Source organism: Semicossyphus pulcher, unplaced genomic scaffold (genome assembly GCF_022749685.1).
Source record: "Semicossyphus pulcher isolate SPU_LCO1_2020_fin unplaced genomic scaffold, fSemPul1.0.p SCAF_21, whole genome shotgun sequence".
Lineage (NCBI taxonomy): Eukaryota > Metazoa > Chordata > Actinopteri > Labriformes > Labridae > Semicossyphus > Semicossyphus pulcher.
The window spans coordinates 3,249,065-3,268,545 of NW_027211695.1; the positions used below are offsets into that span (position 1 = coordinate 3,249,065).

General features: G+C 43.3%; 1 protein-coding gene across 4 annotated transcripts in view; it reads left to right on the top strand.

Moving 5' to 3' along the window:
• Positions 1-19,481, top strand: part of LOC138600904 (RAS guanyl-releasing protein 2) — a 55,437-nt gene that overhangs the window by 25,150 nt on the left and 10,806 nt on the right. For 3 of the 4 annotated variants that reach the window (XM_069672443.1, XM_069672442.1, XM_069672444.1), the window contains exons 8-13: positions 4,242-4,358; positions 4,734-5,015; positions 10,000-10,074; positions 10,585-10,707; positions 12,219-12,334; positions 12,421-12,562. In XM_069672443.1, coding sequence (XP_069528544.1) covers positions 4,242-4,358; positions 4,734-5,015; positions 10,000-10,074; positions 10,585-10,707; positions 12,219-12,334; positions 12,421-12,562 — 855 coding nt within the window. The remainder of the gene's footprint in view (positions 1-4,241; positions 4,359-4,733; positions 5,016-9,999; positions 10,075-10,584; positions 10,708-12,218; positions 12,335-12,420; positions 12,563-19,481) is intronic. The other variant, XM_069672445.1, reaches the window with a different exon arrangement.

Here is a 19,481-nt window from a genome sequence, read left to right on the forward strand (position 1 = left end):
CACCAATGATGCATTTTGAAAATATCAACAAATTCAAATGTGCCATATGCTTCCTCCTTCCCCAACAGTCAGCCCGATGAAAGAGCAGGTGTAGCTCTAGTGCAGTCCATTTTAGACGATGTGGAACATCCAATCAAATGATGTTTTGTTATTATGGATCGAGACATCCTAGAAAAGTTTTGTACTTTGGAATAGTGTTGGGATCTGGGTTAATAAAACACATAGAGAATTTGCTATCATTCGACCATTGTAATCACTTTGCACAGGAGGCTTTGAGGATGCATTACATTGTAGAACTAACAGACGCTTAAACATAAACATATAAATAAGATGACCATCACCGTGGTGGCGTCAAGCTGTCCTAAGAAGTGAGCAATCTTCTACTTTAACCGTTACTTCCTATGTAACCAGTGTTGCCCAATTGGGCTTCTTTTGATGACCTTGGGCTGGGGAAAGTAGCGTTGGGCTGAATTTTGGGCAGCTTCTGTCAACATTTTGCGGGACGTTGAACACCAAACAAGCTGTCATTTTATGGTAGAAAACAGATATGATTGACATGAGTTGTATTCAATTTAAGTCACACTTTATTACTAATCAATGCCTAAAATTTGCCTTATTTTAATATTTTTGGTGCGTTTAATGTCATATTAATTTATTTATATTTAATTAACGGCAGTTTCATTCTTCCATAATCCTATAGTTTTTAAAGATTTTGGTGTCACATTTCATGGCAGTATTTGATCACTTTACTGTGGTTTGGCCACGATGCCAGACGCCACACGCCACAACATCACACATCTTGCTCGTGACAAACAGTTAACATGGCTGGAGACTCTACGTCTTTTTCTTTGGAATTTCACTTATTTTTGAAGTTGTATCTGTAGTCACGGATCTATGGTAGATTACCGTTTACCTGCAACATTTACAGAAACCCGAAATGCATCCACTTAGCTCCGCCTACCCTCTCTGGCAGACCAATCACAGCTGGGTCAGTCTGCAATACTATCTAATACTATCTGTAATACTGCAAATGCAAAGGCCATATAGACTCAATCACCATTGTGTTACCTCATTCGGCGATAGATAGAGACTTAACAGACATTTATTTAAATGAGATTATTACTTTAAAGCTCCTGTGAGGAACTTTCGGTTTGTGTTGATTTTGGCGCCCCCTGTGGACAAAGCCGTACCTCTCATCTCTCTTAAACAGTCATATGTATCGCTCACTTTACACTTGGAAAATATAAACAAAGGCAGCGTGCCATTAATCGCTTTGTCTGACACCTACCCCTAAAAATAACTACACAGAAATAATCAATGTTGCCGCTGATGGTCTGGTTTGCTTTTGTAGGTCATATCGAGGCATCAGAATTAATTTCAGTCTGTTTCATAACCAGATAAAAACTCACAGGAGCTTTAAAACTAGTATAACAGTAGTATTTAAAAGCTGCTATTTGTTCTGTTAACATGACACGCTAAGAATGATTCACATTGTGTCCAGGGAGTCACAACAATATGGGCAATACATCAGTATCGGCCAGAAAGGCTCTAAAATGTCATCTTTGATTGGCCCCAGAGGGACAGTTCTGCTGATAAGACACGTCGATAAGTTGTCACTTTAATTATGCTCAAAGGATGTGAGCTGCACACGACGCACAAAAAGGCATTTTCTACATGTAAGTTGACGTAGCTGAGGTGTCAATTGTTTTGTATTTTATGTTTGCATCTGCCTGTGGGCCTTCAAAATAAAAGCCTGCCTGTTAATATTTTAATTCCACTACAAATGAGACTTAATAGGTTCTCCAATTAGATTAAAAAAAGTGCATACATCAGTATCGACATCAGCAATCAGCCGGAATTAATTAAACATCTGCATATCAGATATCAGCAAAAATTCAATACCGTGCATCCCTAATTGTGTTTATATTGTTAATTACTTTCCCTCTACTTCGTCTGAGCTGCCTTCAGTGGGAGATTATGTATCTCCACTTAATGTTGTTCTCTCTAAATGGAGCTTACAGACGTCATTCCAGACTGTTGCATTCACACACAATAAACAAACATTTGCGTCCCATTTCTCTGTTGGGAACAGATGACTCATATACACAGCTCTTTACTGAATGCAAAGATTTAGGTTGTAATTTAAAATGCAAAAATGTCCCTTTCAGGCTGCATTCAAAGCTCTGTCGCAATTCATTTCACAATATGTGCCGTGTGCGAGTCTGTGCCCTCTGGCGTCGACAAATACACCCCATCACCCAATCGGCCGTGTGATAACAGTTGTTCGACGAGAGGATGAGCACTTTATTCGACGCTCGGCGGAAAGCTCTGGCACGTTGACAGCGAAACCTTTCCCAGGCCTCGCTCACGGCCGCATGCACGTGCAGTTTAACTGAAGCTGCTCCTCAAACGCCGGCCTGCCCTCCATACTGCTTTTGCTGATTGATTGCAAAGGGTGTCTGAGCTGAATCAAATGATCCCCTCTGGCGGCCCTCCCACACAGCTGCGACCGCATTGATTTTCAGTGAGATGCCAGGCAGGCTGAAGGGCAGAAAGGAGCCCTGCAGAGTGCCATTCACAAAGTGTTAGCTTAGCTTTGACGCAGACAGGTTAGAACATTAAGTAATATCTGGGTATTAGATTCATGTGTGGATGTGCATGTGGGCTGCAGACGATCCAACAGCCTCTCCTTTCTCCTCTGTAGCTTTTCTCTCCTGCTTTTTCTTAGACCTTATACTATTATTAATTTTAACCTGGGCCTTTACTTTTTTTGCCCCTCCCTAAAATCCTTTCACACGCTGGGCCTTTAGGCCTATAAACCTGAGCTGTGAGCCGTTTTCTTGCAGCTAATAAAGCAACATTTTTATTGAAAAAGAAATGTAGGACTCAAACATGAACATATTAATCTACTTTTAGTTTAGATGTTTAAATGATCAGGAAGTGTAATATTTTCTTATGCCTTGATCTTTCCTCATTTGGACACATGGGGGATGCGATCATATGTAACAAAATCGAAGTGGCTAATGCTAAATGCTAAATAAATAAAGTGCTCTTTCAGTAACACTGATAGAATAATTCTGCCAGGCCCAAACACCTCTATAAATCCTTCTTCAACAAGTTCAATATTAAGTTAAAATTAGCCCAAAAAGCTATAGCACACGTGCTGTCAAGTGTGGGACGCAACCCACTGGTGGCCACTGAAGGTACTGCAGGTGGGTCGCAAGAGGTCAATTACAATGAATCGATATAAAGAAAACTTAAATTTACCTTTTGCACTTGTTGCTTTACAAATTGTTACCTTGTTTTATTGCATTTTCCTGTTAATGAAATAAAAATATGAAAGAAGTAATTCATCAAGTTTTGATCGCAGTTCTGTGATTGAAGGTTTGGATAGGCCCCAGAATATTTAAAGCCCCACTCCAGGTAAAATCAAGTGTTTAACCTTGTAAACATCTCCATGTGGTGTTCTTTATGTGCTACAAGACACATCAGGGACAACATCAGCAGTCATCTCCATGACTGGGCCTGTTTGCTTTCAAACTGCAGTGTACCAAGGACAGGCTGAACAACACGTTTTCAGATTGGCAGGTTTGAGACGTCACAAACCTGAGGAGCCAATCCCGTTAATGGACGGGGTGATGCTATGCATATCGTTATGTGTAACCTATGGCAACCACTTCGGCGATGCGCGAGCCAGCTGTAACCATCATCATTTTTGCAAACTCACTACTCACCACTAACGTTAACATTTCAACAAGTTGCCTCTAAACGATGGCAGAGACGTGTTTTGTTTGCATAGTGGGCGGGGACTATGCAGATTGGATTTTTAATGAGGAAGAAGGAGGAGATGCCTATTTTGCAGAAAAAGCATATCAGACACAATTTATTATTTCAAGCAGAGCATTTTATGTGTCTTAAAACATGACTGGAGCTGCTCTTTAAGATTTCTAATTGGGCTGCAGCATTATTAAGTTTGGGGATGGCCCCTCTTTCCCCAACATCTCTGCGAACCTCTGAACAGGGGAGGGAGGCAACAACATGTCCATATACTGAAATAAACAGCAGATCCTTATTGAGCGGTGTCATCACTGTTTTCACTGGAGTGTTAACACTGTTCTCACGCCGCTGTGCTTCACAGAAAATATATAAAGAACGTGTCTTATTTTATTTTAGATGTGTTGGTGAAGTTTCTCTTTCACCCTCCTCCTCTCCTGATATTTCCTCCTCCTTCTCGTACACAGAAACTGCTGCAGTTGCAGAACTTCAACACCCTGATGGCAGTGGTGGGCGGCCTCAGCAACAGCTCCATCTCTCGTCTCAAAGACACACAGACCCACATCTCTGCAGAGACCAACAAGGTGCTGTATAGCTGCCGTCCTCCCAACCATCACTGATCTATTTCTGGCTCCCGCACTACAAAAATTCAATGTCGACTGCATGTTGTTGCACTTAGTTAACAAGTGGCTCTTCATTCAGTGATCCACGTTTCCTCTGTGAGCTGCCAGCCTTGTTATGCATGCCCATTACTCCTACTCAGTGGCTTTTTAGAAGCATGAATTTGAGCCATAAAACTTGAAAGTTGAGAGCAACAGTTGGGGGAGTTTCAGTGTCTCGTCGGTTATGAAAGTCCATCTGGAGCAAAGTTTTCTGGAATGTTTCTGACTCTTTTGAACAAATCGCTCTCTCTTTCCTCTTAAATTAATGCCACCCCAATGCACCCCCTTAACCTGCAGGTTTTTAACAACCTCATCGAGCTGGTGACATCGTGCGGAAACTACAGTCAATATCGCAAACGTTTCTCCGAGTGCTCGGGCTTTCGATTCCCCATCCTCGGCGTGCACCTGAAGGACCTCATCGCCGTGCACGTGGCGCTGCCAGACTGGGCCGACAAAGAGAAAACACGGGTCAACCTCACTAAGACCCAACAGCTGCACGCCATCCTCCAAGAGCTGGCCATGATCCAGAACACGCCGCCCAACATCGACGCCAACACGGACCTGCTCAACCTGCTCACGGTGAGTGCAAAAGTCTGGACCACACGTGTGTGTGTGTGTGTGCAGCGTCCAACATGAGTGTTTGGCGTGAGTTAAAACCAGTCGCAGGTCCTGGATCAGGTGCTGCGAGTTTGTTTTTCACCATGAAGTGCAGCAGAATTTAAAAGCACTAATTAAGCCCACAGACAGCAGTGAAGTAGGAGGAAAAACTTTGAGAAGGACGAACATTTTGTGCCTCTCTGCCAGTGTAACAGGCAGGCTGTGTGATATACAGAATTAGCTCTGCTGCGAGTTGATTGGCTGGTGCGCGTTGGCAAGCTCGGACAAAATCTGTGTGCAGGCAAAGGCCAGAGATTAAATGTAACGAAAGCATGCAAAGCATGAGGATCAAAAGTGTTCCATTATCTTCAGCAGATGTGCTCAGAACAGACAGTGCGTCTCCTTTGAGAAAGAACTGATGCTGGAGATGATGATTTTATTGAAAAAGAGATAGAAGACAAGAAGGTAGGATTATAATGAATTAAAATGTTAGTTTGAAAGCTCCTCCAGGGCTGCATGGTGGTGCAGTGGTTAGTGCTGCCGCCTCACGGAAATCCCGGCTCAGACAAAAGGCTGCCTTTCTGTGTGGAGCTAAGTAAAGAGGTGTCCAGGCAGACTGGTTCTCCAACTCAAACAGATGGACCTGCGTGTCCTGATTCGGGTTGGGGGGCAGGTGAAGGCCCGGTATGTAGGCTCAGAGTTCCTAGGGCATGCAAGAACCTCGTGCAGCTATTAGTGTTTTCGATAACCCTTCCATGCTGCATTAGCTCATTAAAAACAGCCCTGCGTGCAGAGAAGGTTAAAAAACCTAGGCCTAACACGTGAGGCCAAACTTTCACATTTTCAAACTACTTAAAGTCATGAAAATGAGGCAAAACATTATGGAAAAGTTTTTAAAATGTGTCAGACCTGTGATAACGGATGGATGGAAGCTTCACCAGGGACACAGAAAAGATTCTGCAGCTCTTTCCACAGGTCTTGTATCACCCCAAACATGCTGATATACAGGGAAAATGAGCATGACCCCATTTCACGACACTCTATTGAACTTTACTGAACTTTATTTTCTTAACCTGATCTGAAACCTCTCGTCTGTTCCTGTTTCCTGACCAAAGACTAAAAACAGACTAAAGGCGCTTTGAAATGACCTGAAAGAGGATCTAAGAATCAGAATCAGTTTCTCACACAAACTCACACAACTATTGTTCTATTACAATGGTATGCTGATTTTCTTCTTATCTTTTGTAAAGTACTTTGGTGCATAAATAAAGGTATAATATGTTTTAAAATTCCAAAATATGCTCTCTCACTTTTCATATTAATCTCCTCTCAATGACAAACAGGAAGTTGGCGTATGTGGCAGAATTACAGGATGACTCTTCTATTTACTCCGAGCTCTTAAACTGGGAATACTTAGTGAGACTGATCTCAGCTTTGTAGCCGCCTGCACTCCAGCATGAAAGCTCAGGTGGTGTTTTCACACTTCACACTTAAACCCCTGAGAGTGTGTGTCAGTAGTTTTTTGGCAGATGCAGATAAGACTTTGAGAAGGAAAGCTTAGTGAAGCTAAGAAACCCCCAGAGATCAATCCGGCGTCAGGTGTTTATGTGAGATTGCAGCTGGTTCTTCTTTTTCTTTCCGTGAAGATGACAGAAAACAACTTGACAGGTTTCTGAAGCCGAGGGACAACCGGGGGAAGTTTGCTGGACGTAGTCAATACCCAATTATCGTATGCCAGTGCTTATTGCAGCTGATCTAAGTTGAGTCCTGCTTGGCTCAAAGCAGATGGAAAGAAAGTCAATAGATGCTCCAAAATAAAGCATGCCTGTGTGGAGCGCTCACATAAGCAAACATCACAAGTTAAAATACTTTCTTCCTGAGTCGTATTCATCGACTTTTCAAATGACGGAGACTCTATTTCATCATCTCGAATGTGGCGAACATTTTGCAGCTAACCACTAAATCAGAGGAGCAAACAAGAAGAAAAGCGCCTTTTTCCTTTAACTCAATGAAAGCCAGGAAACACAATTACAGTAAGAGAATAACTGAGGGAAATAATGGGGGGCCGACAATGGATGCAGTGGATGATTGCTTGAGGCAGTTTGCCGCAGTAACTGGAGCAAAAAACACCTGTTTCAGAGGGTTAACGTTAAAGATGGCTTTACTTAACAGTTTATATAATGAAGAGGTCTGTGTGGCCTTCATGTTTAATACCTACAACAGATAGATGTGTGAAGACTGAATGACGTACATTATCGAAAGTCTGCTGTTCCTACTTTCCACCTTCTATGTAAAACACACGGAGGCGTAATGGTCAGGGAGAAGCCGTTCTGCCTCTGAGCCTGCATCAGAGGTAGTAACAGACGTAACTGCGTCTGTGTATATGGAGAAGCTGGCAGGGTGGGACAGCGTCGTGTGTGTAGGTGTAGCTGTTTGTTTACACCTCGTGCACGTTTTGGTTTTGCAACGCCGGAACGTGATGTAAAAACACACACTGAGATGGCTTTCCGTCGGCGTTGCTTTGTTCAATCTAAAATGGCAAAGTCGGCATAGCGGCGGAGCTTCGTTGCAGCGCTGAGGCGGAACCACAGTGTAAAAAGTGACGCTCACATTCGCACCTACAGACAATTTCATCTACCCATTACCTATACCGCTTATCCTGTTTAGGTTCGCGGGGCGGCTGGAGCCTATCCCAGCTGTCATTGGGTGAAAGGTGGGGTACACCCTGGACTGGTTGCCACTCAATCACAGAGCTGACACATAGAGACAGACAAACTTTCGCATTCACACCCACACCTACGGGCAATTTAGAGTCACCACTGAATCTAACGAGCATGTCTTTGGCCTGTAGGAGGAAGCCGGAGAACCCACGCATGCTTGGGGGGAACATGCAAACTCCACACAGAAAGGCCCACTTTGTCCAAACCGTGGTTTGAACCAGTGACTTTCTAGCTGTGAAGCAACAGTGCTAGACAATTTCAGAGTCACCAATTAACCTAAGGAGTCTTTTGACTATGTTTCGAACCAGGTACCTTCTAGCTGTAAGTCGACAGCGCGAACGACTGCCCCACTTTAAAACAATTTAATCAGTTCAATAGAATCAAATCAAATGGTAGATGGACTGCACTTATATTGCAGTTTTCTAGTCTTCAGACCACACAATTACACGATATGTATATATTCAACCTTTCACACACTTATGGTAAAGTCTTCACTGCAAAGCGCCAATCTCCAACGAGGAACTTACTACATTCATACGATTTGGTGTTCAGTGTCTTGACATGTCGACTGTAGCAGTCAGGAACCCAACAGCCGACCGTCTGATTGGGAGATGACCGACTCTACCGCTGAGCCACAGCCCCCCCAACTGAAAATAAACAATAAATAAAGACTTCAAAATAATGCAGCATTGTAGCTTAAAGTCTGTTTGGATCCGACCTGATGTGCAACAGCTGACTGCTTCCTCCAGTCAGACCATTTTTTAGCCGTCTTGTTCCCATTGCTCTTCCCATGCTGGGTGCAGATGCAGACATCTAAAAACACTGCTTTTGTTCTATTCTAAATGGGTCAAGTCACCCACACGAGAACAAAGACTCACTCACTGAATAAATGCATGAAAGTTAGAATGATCTCTCTGAAATCTCTCCTGCTCCTCCAGTGCAAACGGAAAAACATGTGGTACCGAGTGAGCAAACTGCAGAGAGACAAACAAATAGTTGGCAGCTGTTTTAGTGAAGATATACACAACAGCCTTATTTGGTAACTGTTCAGTTTGTCACTACATTTGGTCTGAATGCTGCCTGAAATCTCTGCAGGAATGTAGAATGTAGAGCGTCTGAAAGTTTCTATTACAGTTGCAGTTAGAAGCTACATGTTTGGATATGGCATGAAGGAATATACTGTATAGTATGGTACAGCATGGGATATAATAAAGGGTTAATATCGTAATATCAAGAGTGGTGTGATTGTCCAAACAGTGCCAGACTCCTTGGAAAGTAGGTGTGTTTGGTTTAGAGAGGGGGTGTCAAAGTATCTGCGGTATCCACTGCTGCTGTGCAGTCTGAAACCAGTGCAGTTCTCCCCGTCAGGGAATCAAACACCCATCTTTGGTGTGACAGTTGGAGCTTCTGTCTCATGCACAGCAGAAGTTATAAGCTCAGTCCCCAAGAAATCACCGAGAAAATTAAAGTACAACTGACAGCCAAACATCTCACAAGTTAGATAGGTAGACTATAACCAGTGCATATTTGCATTGTGAAAGTTTAAAGTGCTAATCTCGAGGATTTCAGTTTGGTTCTCTTTGGCGGCACCTGTGGCGATAAACGGTAATTGCTGGAGCACATTTCCCAGATATCCAGACAGTGTTGAATGTGTGACGTCCACGGTCGGCTCCGGTTGTAACTCTTGATTTTCCTGGCTGACGGTCGCTTTCCTTTTCAGACTGTTTGCTTCATCTGAGCATCGAGTTTGTTTCTTCTTCTTTGGATTTTCACTTCTTGTTGAAGTTGTATCTGTAGTCATCCATCTTTTCTTTGTTTGTTCAGCCATAGTAGATTACTGTTTACTCACAACACTTGCAGAGAGCGGAAAAGCAGCCGCTTAGCTCCGCCTACCCTCTCTGGCAGACAAACCACTGCTGGCTGACGGAAAACGCGTCACTAACTGGGCGCCGCTTGTGATTTTTTCCGCAAAAGTCGCCACTGATACCCAGTCTGTAATACTGCAAATGCAAAGGCTTTCATCAGTGGGCCATAGGCTCAATCACCATTGTGTTACCTCAGTCGTTGAGAGATATTATGCAGCTCATCTGAAGGTGACATCAGGTAAGGGGAATCAGAACGGTAGTCACAAAGTATTTTACCAGAACACTGCTGACCTTCCCTTGCGTGCAGTCGAGGCTAACCCACATTAAAAACAGCTCTCTGTAAAAATGCATGGATAATAAAAGACCTGTGTGTCTGTGCAGGTATCTCTGGACCAGTACCACACAGAGGAGGAGATCTACCAGATGTCTCTACAGAGAGAACCTCGCAAGCCGGCGGTGAGCAGAACTGATCCACTTCATGTCCCGTACTCGCCTCTTCTCATGTATCCCATATTTGACAGTGATACACCCGCCGTCTGCTCCTGTCAGGATATGATGGATGGTCTGATCTTCACTGCACCTTTAGAGTTGTCACCCTAATTCATGAAGCTACTATCCCCGAGCTTTCTCAATTTCACAGAGATTTGGTGTCCCATGATGATCTCCATGATGTATTCTTTAACTCTCAGAGTATTGAATTATGTAGGAAGAAATAAATCAAAGATATTAAGATATTCAAAACCCATATACTGTAATAGATTCCCCTACAGCTCCATATTGAGTGCCACAAATGCATATTGGAAATCTTTGTTTTCCTTCACTCGTGACATTTTGATCGGTGCAGTAACCCTTGACTGCCGCTCTGTGCTGCAGCTGTCTTCTCCTTCCTCTCCTTTGTAAAATGACAGCTTCAGCTTCCCCGTGTTGATATTGATCTCACGCTCTCTGCTTTCTCGCCGCTTACAGCAGAACTCCAGCCCTGCCCCCACGCCTGACCCCAAGCCCACCATGATCGATGAGTGGGCGGTGTCGGTGAAGCCCAACGCGGACCCGACCATCATCAAGAAGCACATTGAGAAGATGGTGGAGGTGAGTTTTCTCGGCCTTCACACGTTCCCTTCTCGCAGTGCTAATTATAACCTGTGGGGTCCAATGGGGAGGCAGTTGAAGGGTGAATTATCTGTTGTTATCCGCACCACCGCCATCGTGACACGATAAGTGTGAAGGGCTGTTGGCCCGAATGGCGAGTAATCTTTCACCGTAATTACCAAGGCTGGGAGGTCATCCAGACTATTGTAACTCTTTTTTTTTATGTGTTTACCCTGGAATAGAAAAAGTTTAGTATTCTTCACTGTGGTCTGAAGTTCCTTTTTATTAATGTGAAGATTTCTTATTGATTTTAAATATTTGAGCAGAGAAAGGTGGTTATAAAACGAAACAAAAGGTCCTGGGCTGAAATTGAACTATGGATGTTGTTCTTATGTGTTACTGGTCCAAAGTGTTTCCCTCCTGGGGCTCCCACGTACAGGTCGACTGTCACGTGTTTTTTTATTGACTATATTACAACAACAGAAGAAGAATTTGTATATCTGTTAAGATGTTAACCCCACCTAAAATACATTCAGGTGTTTTGCTGCTACAGCTCACTTTGTCTGATATCACCGGTAGCTTATTTGGCTAATCTTAGCTTAACTGCTAGCTTGCTAAACATCCTGTATAACTGACACAACTGATAAAGTTTGTGGACTTAAAGATAAGCTCTGCTATAAATAATAAATTGTCTGATACTGTGTTTTTTTTCTGCAAAATACTTTTAATTGTAAAAATCCTCCCAAGGCATCTCCTCCTTCTCCCTCATTAAGAATTCCTGAATCTCCAACCGCCCACTCCGTCGCAAAAACAAAACACGTCTCTGCCATCTTTAAGTGGCAACTTGTTGAAACTTAGCTAGCTTGAAATGTAGTAATTAGTAGTAGTACGTAAACGTTAGTTGTCAGTGGTGAGCAAATTGCCGAAGTAGTTGCCATAGGTTACACATAATGATATGCATAGTTTCACCCCGTCCATTAACAGGATTGGTTCCTTAGGTTTGTGACGTCTCAAACCTGCCAATCTGAAAACGTGTTGTTCAGCCTGTCCTTGGTACACTGCAGTTTAAAAGCAGACAGGCCCAGCCGTGGAGATGATGCTGATGTTGTCCCTAATATGTCTTGTAGCACATGAAGAACACCACATGGAGATGTTTACAAGGTTAAACACTGGATTTATACTGGAGAGGGTCTTTAATTAATCATAACTTCTTGTACTATGGTTATATTATCTTTTAGCTTGTCACATATGAAAAAAGTAAAATTAAAAGTGTTGGTTCCTTGAAGTGATCGTCACAAATATATCAGTTGGTAAGGAATGCCTTAAAAACACAGGCAATGTATTATTTGTTATTGTATATTTATCAAGCTTTATCGTCATTGTACAAGACAGGACAATGCACAAAGTTGTAGCCCCCTCCACGTTAGACACAAATAAAATCTTACCCCAGATATTCATCTGTTTGAATTTAAATATACTAAAACTAATCTGCACAACTCTCATGTTCACAGTCGGTCTTCAAGAACTTCGACACAGACGGCGACGGCCACATCTCCAGGGACGAGTTCGAAGCGATCAGGAACAACTTCCCTTACCTCAGCAAGTTTGGAGAACTGGACAAGAACCAGTGAGTGTTTGCACATGTATTCCCTGTTGTGTGAAATCCACCCAACTTCCTCGTATGCTCACCTCTCTTTGCTTCTGTGCTCACAGAGACGGGCAGATCAGCAGGGAGGAGATGATAGACTACTTTATGAAAGCCAGCTCTCTGCTCAACTGCAAGATGGGCTTCATTCACACGTTTACTGAGGCCACCTACGTTAAGCCCACGTTCTGCGAGCACTGCGCCGGATTTGTGAGTACTCAGAAGTGGACACTAATGCTGTTTGAGCTTGTGTATTAACTGACTTACAACCACAGCTAATCCTTACATTACACAAAGATCCTGTAAACTGTACTGTATTTAAAACCACTTGAAACTTATACAATAGCCTTCTAACTATCTAAGTCAGGGTCTGTTGTACATAATTGTATTTTCTCATATTTGGTTTGAAATGGGCATGGTTATGCTCGAATATTTGTCAAAGAAAACTACGCAATCAAATCAAAAGGTCCTCCGCCATACCTTCAGAGTCTTATGAAATAGTCCAGAGCACAGATTGTATATAGGAAGTGGACCTAGCCTTTGGTTTCAAAAGGGCAAGATGCCTTTAACGTGAATTTATTTAATGACCAGCAGGGGGCGACTCAACTGGTTGCAAAAAGAACCTTATGAATGCAGAGCAGAGGATTTAGTATCTTAGTTAACATTTTCCGAATGAGTTTATGGTCTCAATTGATAGTTTCATGTCTTAAACATAGTGTGAGGTTCATTTTCTGTAGAGCCTGTAGATCGGGGATGTTAGCCATGCTAGTGCTAGTGGCTTCACCTGGCGGTGACGGTGGTTCTGTCAACTGGGAGGCTTTGTTGCGGCCTGCACGCGATGTATCGGTTCTCTGCTAAGCGGAGGACATTGTTGAATCGAAGTCCAAAAAAAGTATGCCGAACTGATATACGACGAAAAAAAGAGTCACACTGTGTCCAAAAAAGTTACTAGGAAACTGTTTATGAATTAAATTTGTCACATAACTACAGAGCGTTTGAGAAGCATGTCCCACATGCCCCCCCTAAGGTTCATTTTCTAAATGATGATGTCATTTAGAGTAGGGGTAGATGGTATACCAGTTTCTGCCACGACATGGATTTTGCAAAACCGTCATTACCGGGATAAACACAAACATTTTACTTCCCCCAACAACGATGACCTACGAAACACCCTTTTCTTGTTTTATCTGTTCAAGGTCTTAATCCACGATTGAATAGTTCCTGAAAATTCTCCCCTTGCGCTGCGCACCTGCTGTCCCTGTCGGCGTCTCCACTCATGGTCGTCAGAGAAACACAGAGAGAGAGAGAGAGAGTGAGAGAGAGAGGACTTCTTGTATATCCGTGTTAAATATGGACCTTCTTATTCTTTTTTAAAAGAACTGTAGTTACGGTGACGTTAATAACCACGTCGGTTTTGTACGTTACGCGAGTCAACAGAGCAGATACAATCAGGGAGAAAGAGACGCTGTGTGCAGGTACAGCAGAGGTGTGAGCGGAAAAATAACTCAAGGGAAGCAACACTTACATATGATGGAGAGTGAAGCACAATTCTCATCGCTTTAAATAGGGTAATGTATTACTGGCTGACACATAGAGACAGACAACCTTTCACACTCACACCTACACCTTTGGGCAATTTAGAGTCACCAATTAACCTAACGAGCATGTCTTTGGACTGTGGGAGGAAGCCGGAGACCCCGGAGGGAACCCACGCATGCACGAGGAGATCATGCAAACTCCGCACAGAAAGGCTCACCTTGCCCAAACCGGGGTTTGAACCAGTGACCTTCTAGCTGTGAGGCAACAGCGCTAATTGCCCCCTCCAATTTAGAGTAAAATTGACAATAAAGCAGGGCGTGTGTTTACTGCAGGGCTACCTGTGATAGACAAGTTTCTATTATGGCTGCCTGTCAGCCAAGCATTGAGATTTAACAATGTGAATCCACCCTTTTGCCCAAATATGGTCACTTCTGGTTCCGTAAAAACAAGACTGCGACGTTCAAAATGCCAAACCCAGGCTTCAAAAGGTTCACAAGCATCGTCTAGGCTTTTTAAAATTCATACGAGACAGCTGTAGGACTTTAAAAACCCTTGAGGCTCCTTTAAGAGTCTTAAACAAATATTGATCTTTGTGTTGTTTGCTTTGGAATTTCCAAATGCATTGATTCCCCCACTGACCCAGTCAATGGCGCATGTAGTGGGTTATTTAAACAAAGGTCGAAGGTCAGATGTGTTCCACACCCATGTAGCCATATAGACTATCTGCACTTCATTATTGGTCCCAGCAGCTCGTGATAGGCTCATCTCTCAGAGGCTCCTCCTGTCAGGTCAGGGCAATGCCAATTACTTTGAGCTACAGCCGCACGCTGCTGAAGTTGCACTCTGGGAAATATGGGAGATAGGTAATTGGGCGGGATGATAACCCTCCTCCGTGGAAGCATTGCGTATTTGCGTGTGTGTGTGCGTGTGTGTACTCTGGCCCTTAACATTCCCCAAAGTCCCTGAAGGGGCCTCTGTTGTTTAGACACAGACAGTGAGTCAGCACTCAGCAGTAATGAGAACAGGAATAGGGCCCTCATATTGAACTGAGCGCTGAAATGACAACCCATTTATTGCTGTATATGGCATATAAAGAGAAGCTGGAGAGGAAGTGTAATGCTCACAAGAGAAGTGTGTCATAGATTATTTGCATAGACACTCAAAAGAAGCACACATTAGGACACACACAAACACACACTCTCCAGGGGAAGCTAAATCATCATGAGGGGAAACTCAGAATAGAGAGCAGGGAGAGATAAGGGCTCTGGCAGCGCGCCTCTTCCTTTGAATATGTGTGTGTGGCAGAGGTAGATACACGAGACACTTCCTCCTCTGCCTGCTTTGTGCTTTCCTCTTGGCTCCTGCGCCAAAACAATATTTTCCCAGCAGCCCCATTTTTCAGCACTTGTCTCAAACAAGTTGTACAAGCCGAGGAGGAGCCCTCCTGTAAACACTGAGTTCACTCACCTCACACGGATCCTTGCAATCTAATGCTGTATTCCCTGCAGCCGCCGTACATCCTAATTAATGACTCACAGGTGAGTTTTACTAAATGCACAAAGCGGGAGTGTGAGTTGTTTTTTTGCGCATCTCAGGAGAGCACAGCACGTTTTTTTAGCTGGAGGCTCAGAGCGCTTTTATTTGACAGATTGCAGAGAGTGATGAGCGTGTCTCTGGGGGTTTTGACAGTTTAGCTTCATAGAATCAGACGAAGAAGCAGCCTTTAACTCAACTTACAGAAAGCATGCTTCACAAAAAAGCAGACAGTAGATAGATTGGTGCATTTAGGGTCATACAGCAGACCAGCATCTGTATGAAACAGAAACCTCCCATGGCCGTGTTTCAGTGACCTTTTCCTGCTGGGTGGCAGATTTTGGCGGTGGATGAGGGTGTGCCAAAACAAAACCTGCTTCCAGTCCCGCTCACGATGAGCACGACGGAAATTTATGTTCTCTTTGCAACATTTTTCAACCTTTCAACCAGTCCTCTTTGTGGAACGCATTCAGCATGGAAGAGGAATTTTAAGGAGTCTTTCACACACTGCAGTGACCTTTCTTTCCCCAGCAATCACAAGATATTAAAGGAAAAGTTTTTGGGAAACGTTGTTGTTATTTAAAGATCACTACAACTCTCATATCTGTAAGTAGCATTATGGTATCAGGGGGGAAACCACAACCCGCACTCAGGGTTAGATAGCCTATTTCCCCTCTGAAGCTCAGCGATCCTCATAAACACAAATGTAAGTGAAAGAACAAGAAACTGTGGTTTCAACAGGGGTAAAGATTTCTTTAGAAGATGAACATGCAAAGATGTGGTTAATGATGGAGCTGTAAACAACAAGATGAACACATATCGAACAGGGAAAATAGGAAAATAACTAAGAGAGATAGAGCAAGATATTTTCTAAAGCCTCTCCAGACGGTTTATTTTAAATGAAGTCAAAACTTTGTGGACCAGGTTTCATTTTATCCTGCGATTATTACAATGTGTACCAAAAATAAGGGCCAGAACGGGCGCTGGTTAAGCCCAGCAGTGGCCCATGTACAGAAGCTACACCCTCGGCCCTCTGCTGCGTGTGTCATCCTCCATTCTCTCTTCCTCTGTTTCTGACACTATCCGCTGTCCTCTCACGTAAAAAAGGCATAAAAGGCAAAACAACATCATCTTTGTTCATGCTCTAAAAGAAGCTCCTACACACACCTTGCAGGACCTTGCAGGCATAAAAAGTGGACTGGACTCTTCAAATATTTATGAGGAGATTTCGTGTATATAACAGATTTTAACCCCTGCTGTCTGTTTTACCAGAAGGCCTGTAGCCTGCATTATTACCACAACAACACAGGCATTTTTCCTCTATCTCAAGATATGTCTTCAATGGGCCAAGCATCCTATCAGTCCCTCCAGGAAGTTGCATAGTTGCGTTCATGCAAATTCATACAAATTCATACAAATTCAACCACGTGCCGACAAATTTTCTGCTAATCTGACCAATCATCCGATTTCAGCGCGTGGGGGAAGTCTTTTACGTCACCAGACTCACTTTGTTAATCAAAATATTAACCCCCTGATGTCTGCAATGATGTATAAACATCTGAGGGAATCCTTTACTGTTTTACTTACTTGTAACTGGTGTTTGTGTTATCGCTGATATTAAATAGTCATTGGACAGGGAGTTAGGAGCTTGTCTCTTATCAATTGTTTTATGCTGCCGCAGCAGCAGCAGTATCGAGTAGAGCAGCGTGAATGTAATAAATAACGTGTAGATTCTCCCTTGTGCGTATTGATAGCATTGAATGTGCATGTGCAGCGAGAAATGAGCATTTCATGGCGATTGACTTTAGTATCATTCAATTTTTACACATTTCATTTGGAGTCCTGACACTGAGATCGACTGGATGTGACGTCAGAAGACAAACAGCTCGCTCAGCCAATAGAGAGGCTTCACTAGAGTGTTTATCACAGTCGCTCACAGTGGATGTTTGTTGCTGTTGAGGTTTTGAGGCTTTTTTTCGAACACATCAATCACTGCAAATGCCTGGAGGGACTGTTACATACCTGATGATAATTAGAGCACAGAGATACACAGATCCAAATCTTACCTGGTCACATATAAATAACTTTGCAGATCCATAGGCTGTATAAAAAGATGGACCACATGACAGCTCCCTAAAAGTGAAGCCAAACCCTCTCTATCGCCCCCTGCTGACTGGCTGCAGTATAGCTCATAAAGCCCGCCTCCTCCATGTTAACAGATGGGACATGAGTCAAACTATAAAATCAAAATGCACGCCAAATAAATGTTAGTTCTTATCATGCTGATTTACATCCAAGTTTTCATTTTTCTACAAGTTTATATTTAATTAGTTATTTGATGCTGTAAAAAGGATGATTGACAGCTCTGTTGACAAATACAGATCCTGCAGCCGATCAGGATTAGCAGAGTGGAGGACGAACAGCGCGAGGAAACAGTCATTTAAGTTTCCATATCTGTGAACGTTAACCTCAGACCAACAAAGAAGCTGTTCTCGCTGTTTTTTCGGTAAGCTAAATGTGTGTTTTGGTTAGCGGAAGTGGCTACGGCGGCTCCACCCGTCGATCTCTACTGCACAACTCTGGCTCCAAATGACGTGACCATGGCAAGATGGCGCGCTTATCACGGGGGCTATTCTGGCATCAACTTCGTACAATGACAGCAGAGGGAGACGCGTCGTCCATCTATATATACAGTCATTGGTCTGAACTTGCCGTTGCTCAACGTGCAGCACAGAAGTTATTTACTGAATTGCCTTTTAACAGAATTGAAGAACTATTTCCCTTCATTTAAAATTAACTTTTAAAGTAAGAAAATTATTATTAAATACAGACTGCTTGGAAAATATATTTACACCAGTTCTGATTTAATCACACAGAACTTGCAGATTCAAAAACTAGTAATCATATAAACATATTTCACTGGGTGCATCTTAAATATTTAATGTGTTCTGCTGGCAGCAGCAGCAGCAGTTGACAATAACAATCAGAATCTCGTATTCGAGTGCCAGAAGTACATCCTTCAAAAAGCCGAGTAAAAGTCAAAGAACACAGCGAGTCAGAGTGTTTGCAGCTCTTGTTTGTCGAGCATTGTGTTGTTCAGGTTCCAGAGGCAGTAAAGGTCAGTCAGTGTAGGCAGAGCTGTGATGAGAGTTGTGTTTAGATGTTCTCCTCGTTACTGACTTCTCTTTGTTGTGGAGCCTCTGGCTGCGCTCACGGCGTCCCGCTGCGTGTGTGTGTGTGTGTGTCGTTTGTGTGTTTATGTGAATGCGTTTGCATGCATGCATGTAGGTTTGGGCCTGTGTGTGTTTATGTGTGTGTGAAGAGGTCAGGGTATTTTGTGCCTCCTCAGATGTGCCAGTGCGGTGTGTGATCTGCAGCTCGGCCCTTTCATGTCATTGTTCCCCCCACTGTCCGTGCGCTCCCCGCGTCCCGCTTGATCTCGGGCTCCCTCCACCCCCTCTGTCCTGCCAGCGTCCTCTCTCTCCGCCCTCCTCTCCCTCTTTTACTCGCTCACTCTACATCTCTCTGTTTCATTGTGCCCCTTTATCTTTTTTTCATCCTTCACTTATATCAAGACGGGAACTACTGTATATGTGGGTTTTATCATGTTCTGCCCCATTAACTGCTAATTGTGTGTACTTCCCCTTTACTGCCGACCGTGTTCTACGGCATAAGCTTTAAGATTAATTACATACCTTACAGCCCTTTATTGGTTTCCATTCAATTCTGCTCTCTGTTCATCACAGCTTAGAGGCTTGAAACAAGATGTTTTGTAAGCAGGCTCTTATGATTGAAGTGGGTGGGGCGTTTAAAGGTGGCAAAGTCGCAGTGGATTGTCCGACATTCCTCTGCTAAAAGGAATTATAATTACATGTTTGAAAGATTCTATTGATGTATCCATCCATCCATTATCTATTCTGCTTATCCTGTTCAGGGTTACAGGGGGCTGGAGCCTATCCCAGCTGTCATTGGGCGAGAGGCGGGGTACACACTGGGCAGGTCGCCAGTCAATCACAGATCTGACACATAGAGACAGACGACCTTTTACACTCACATT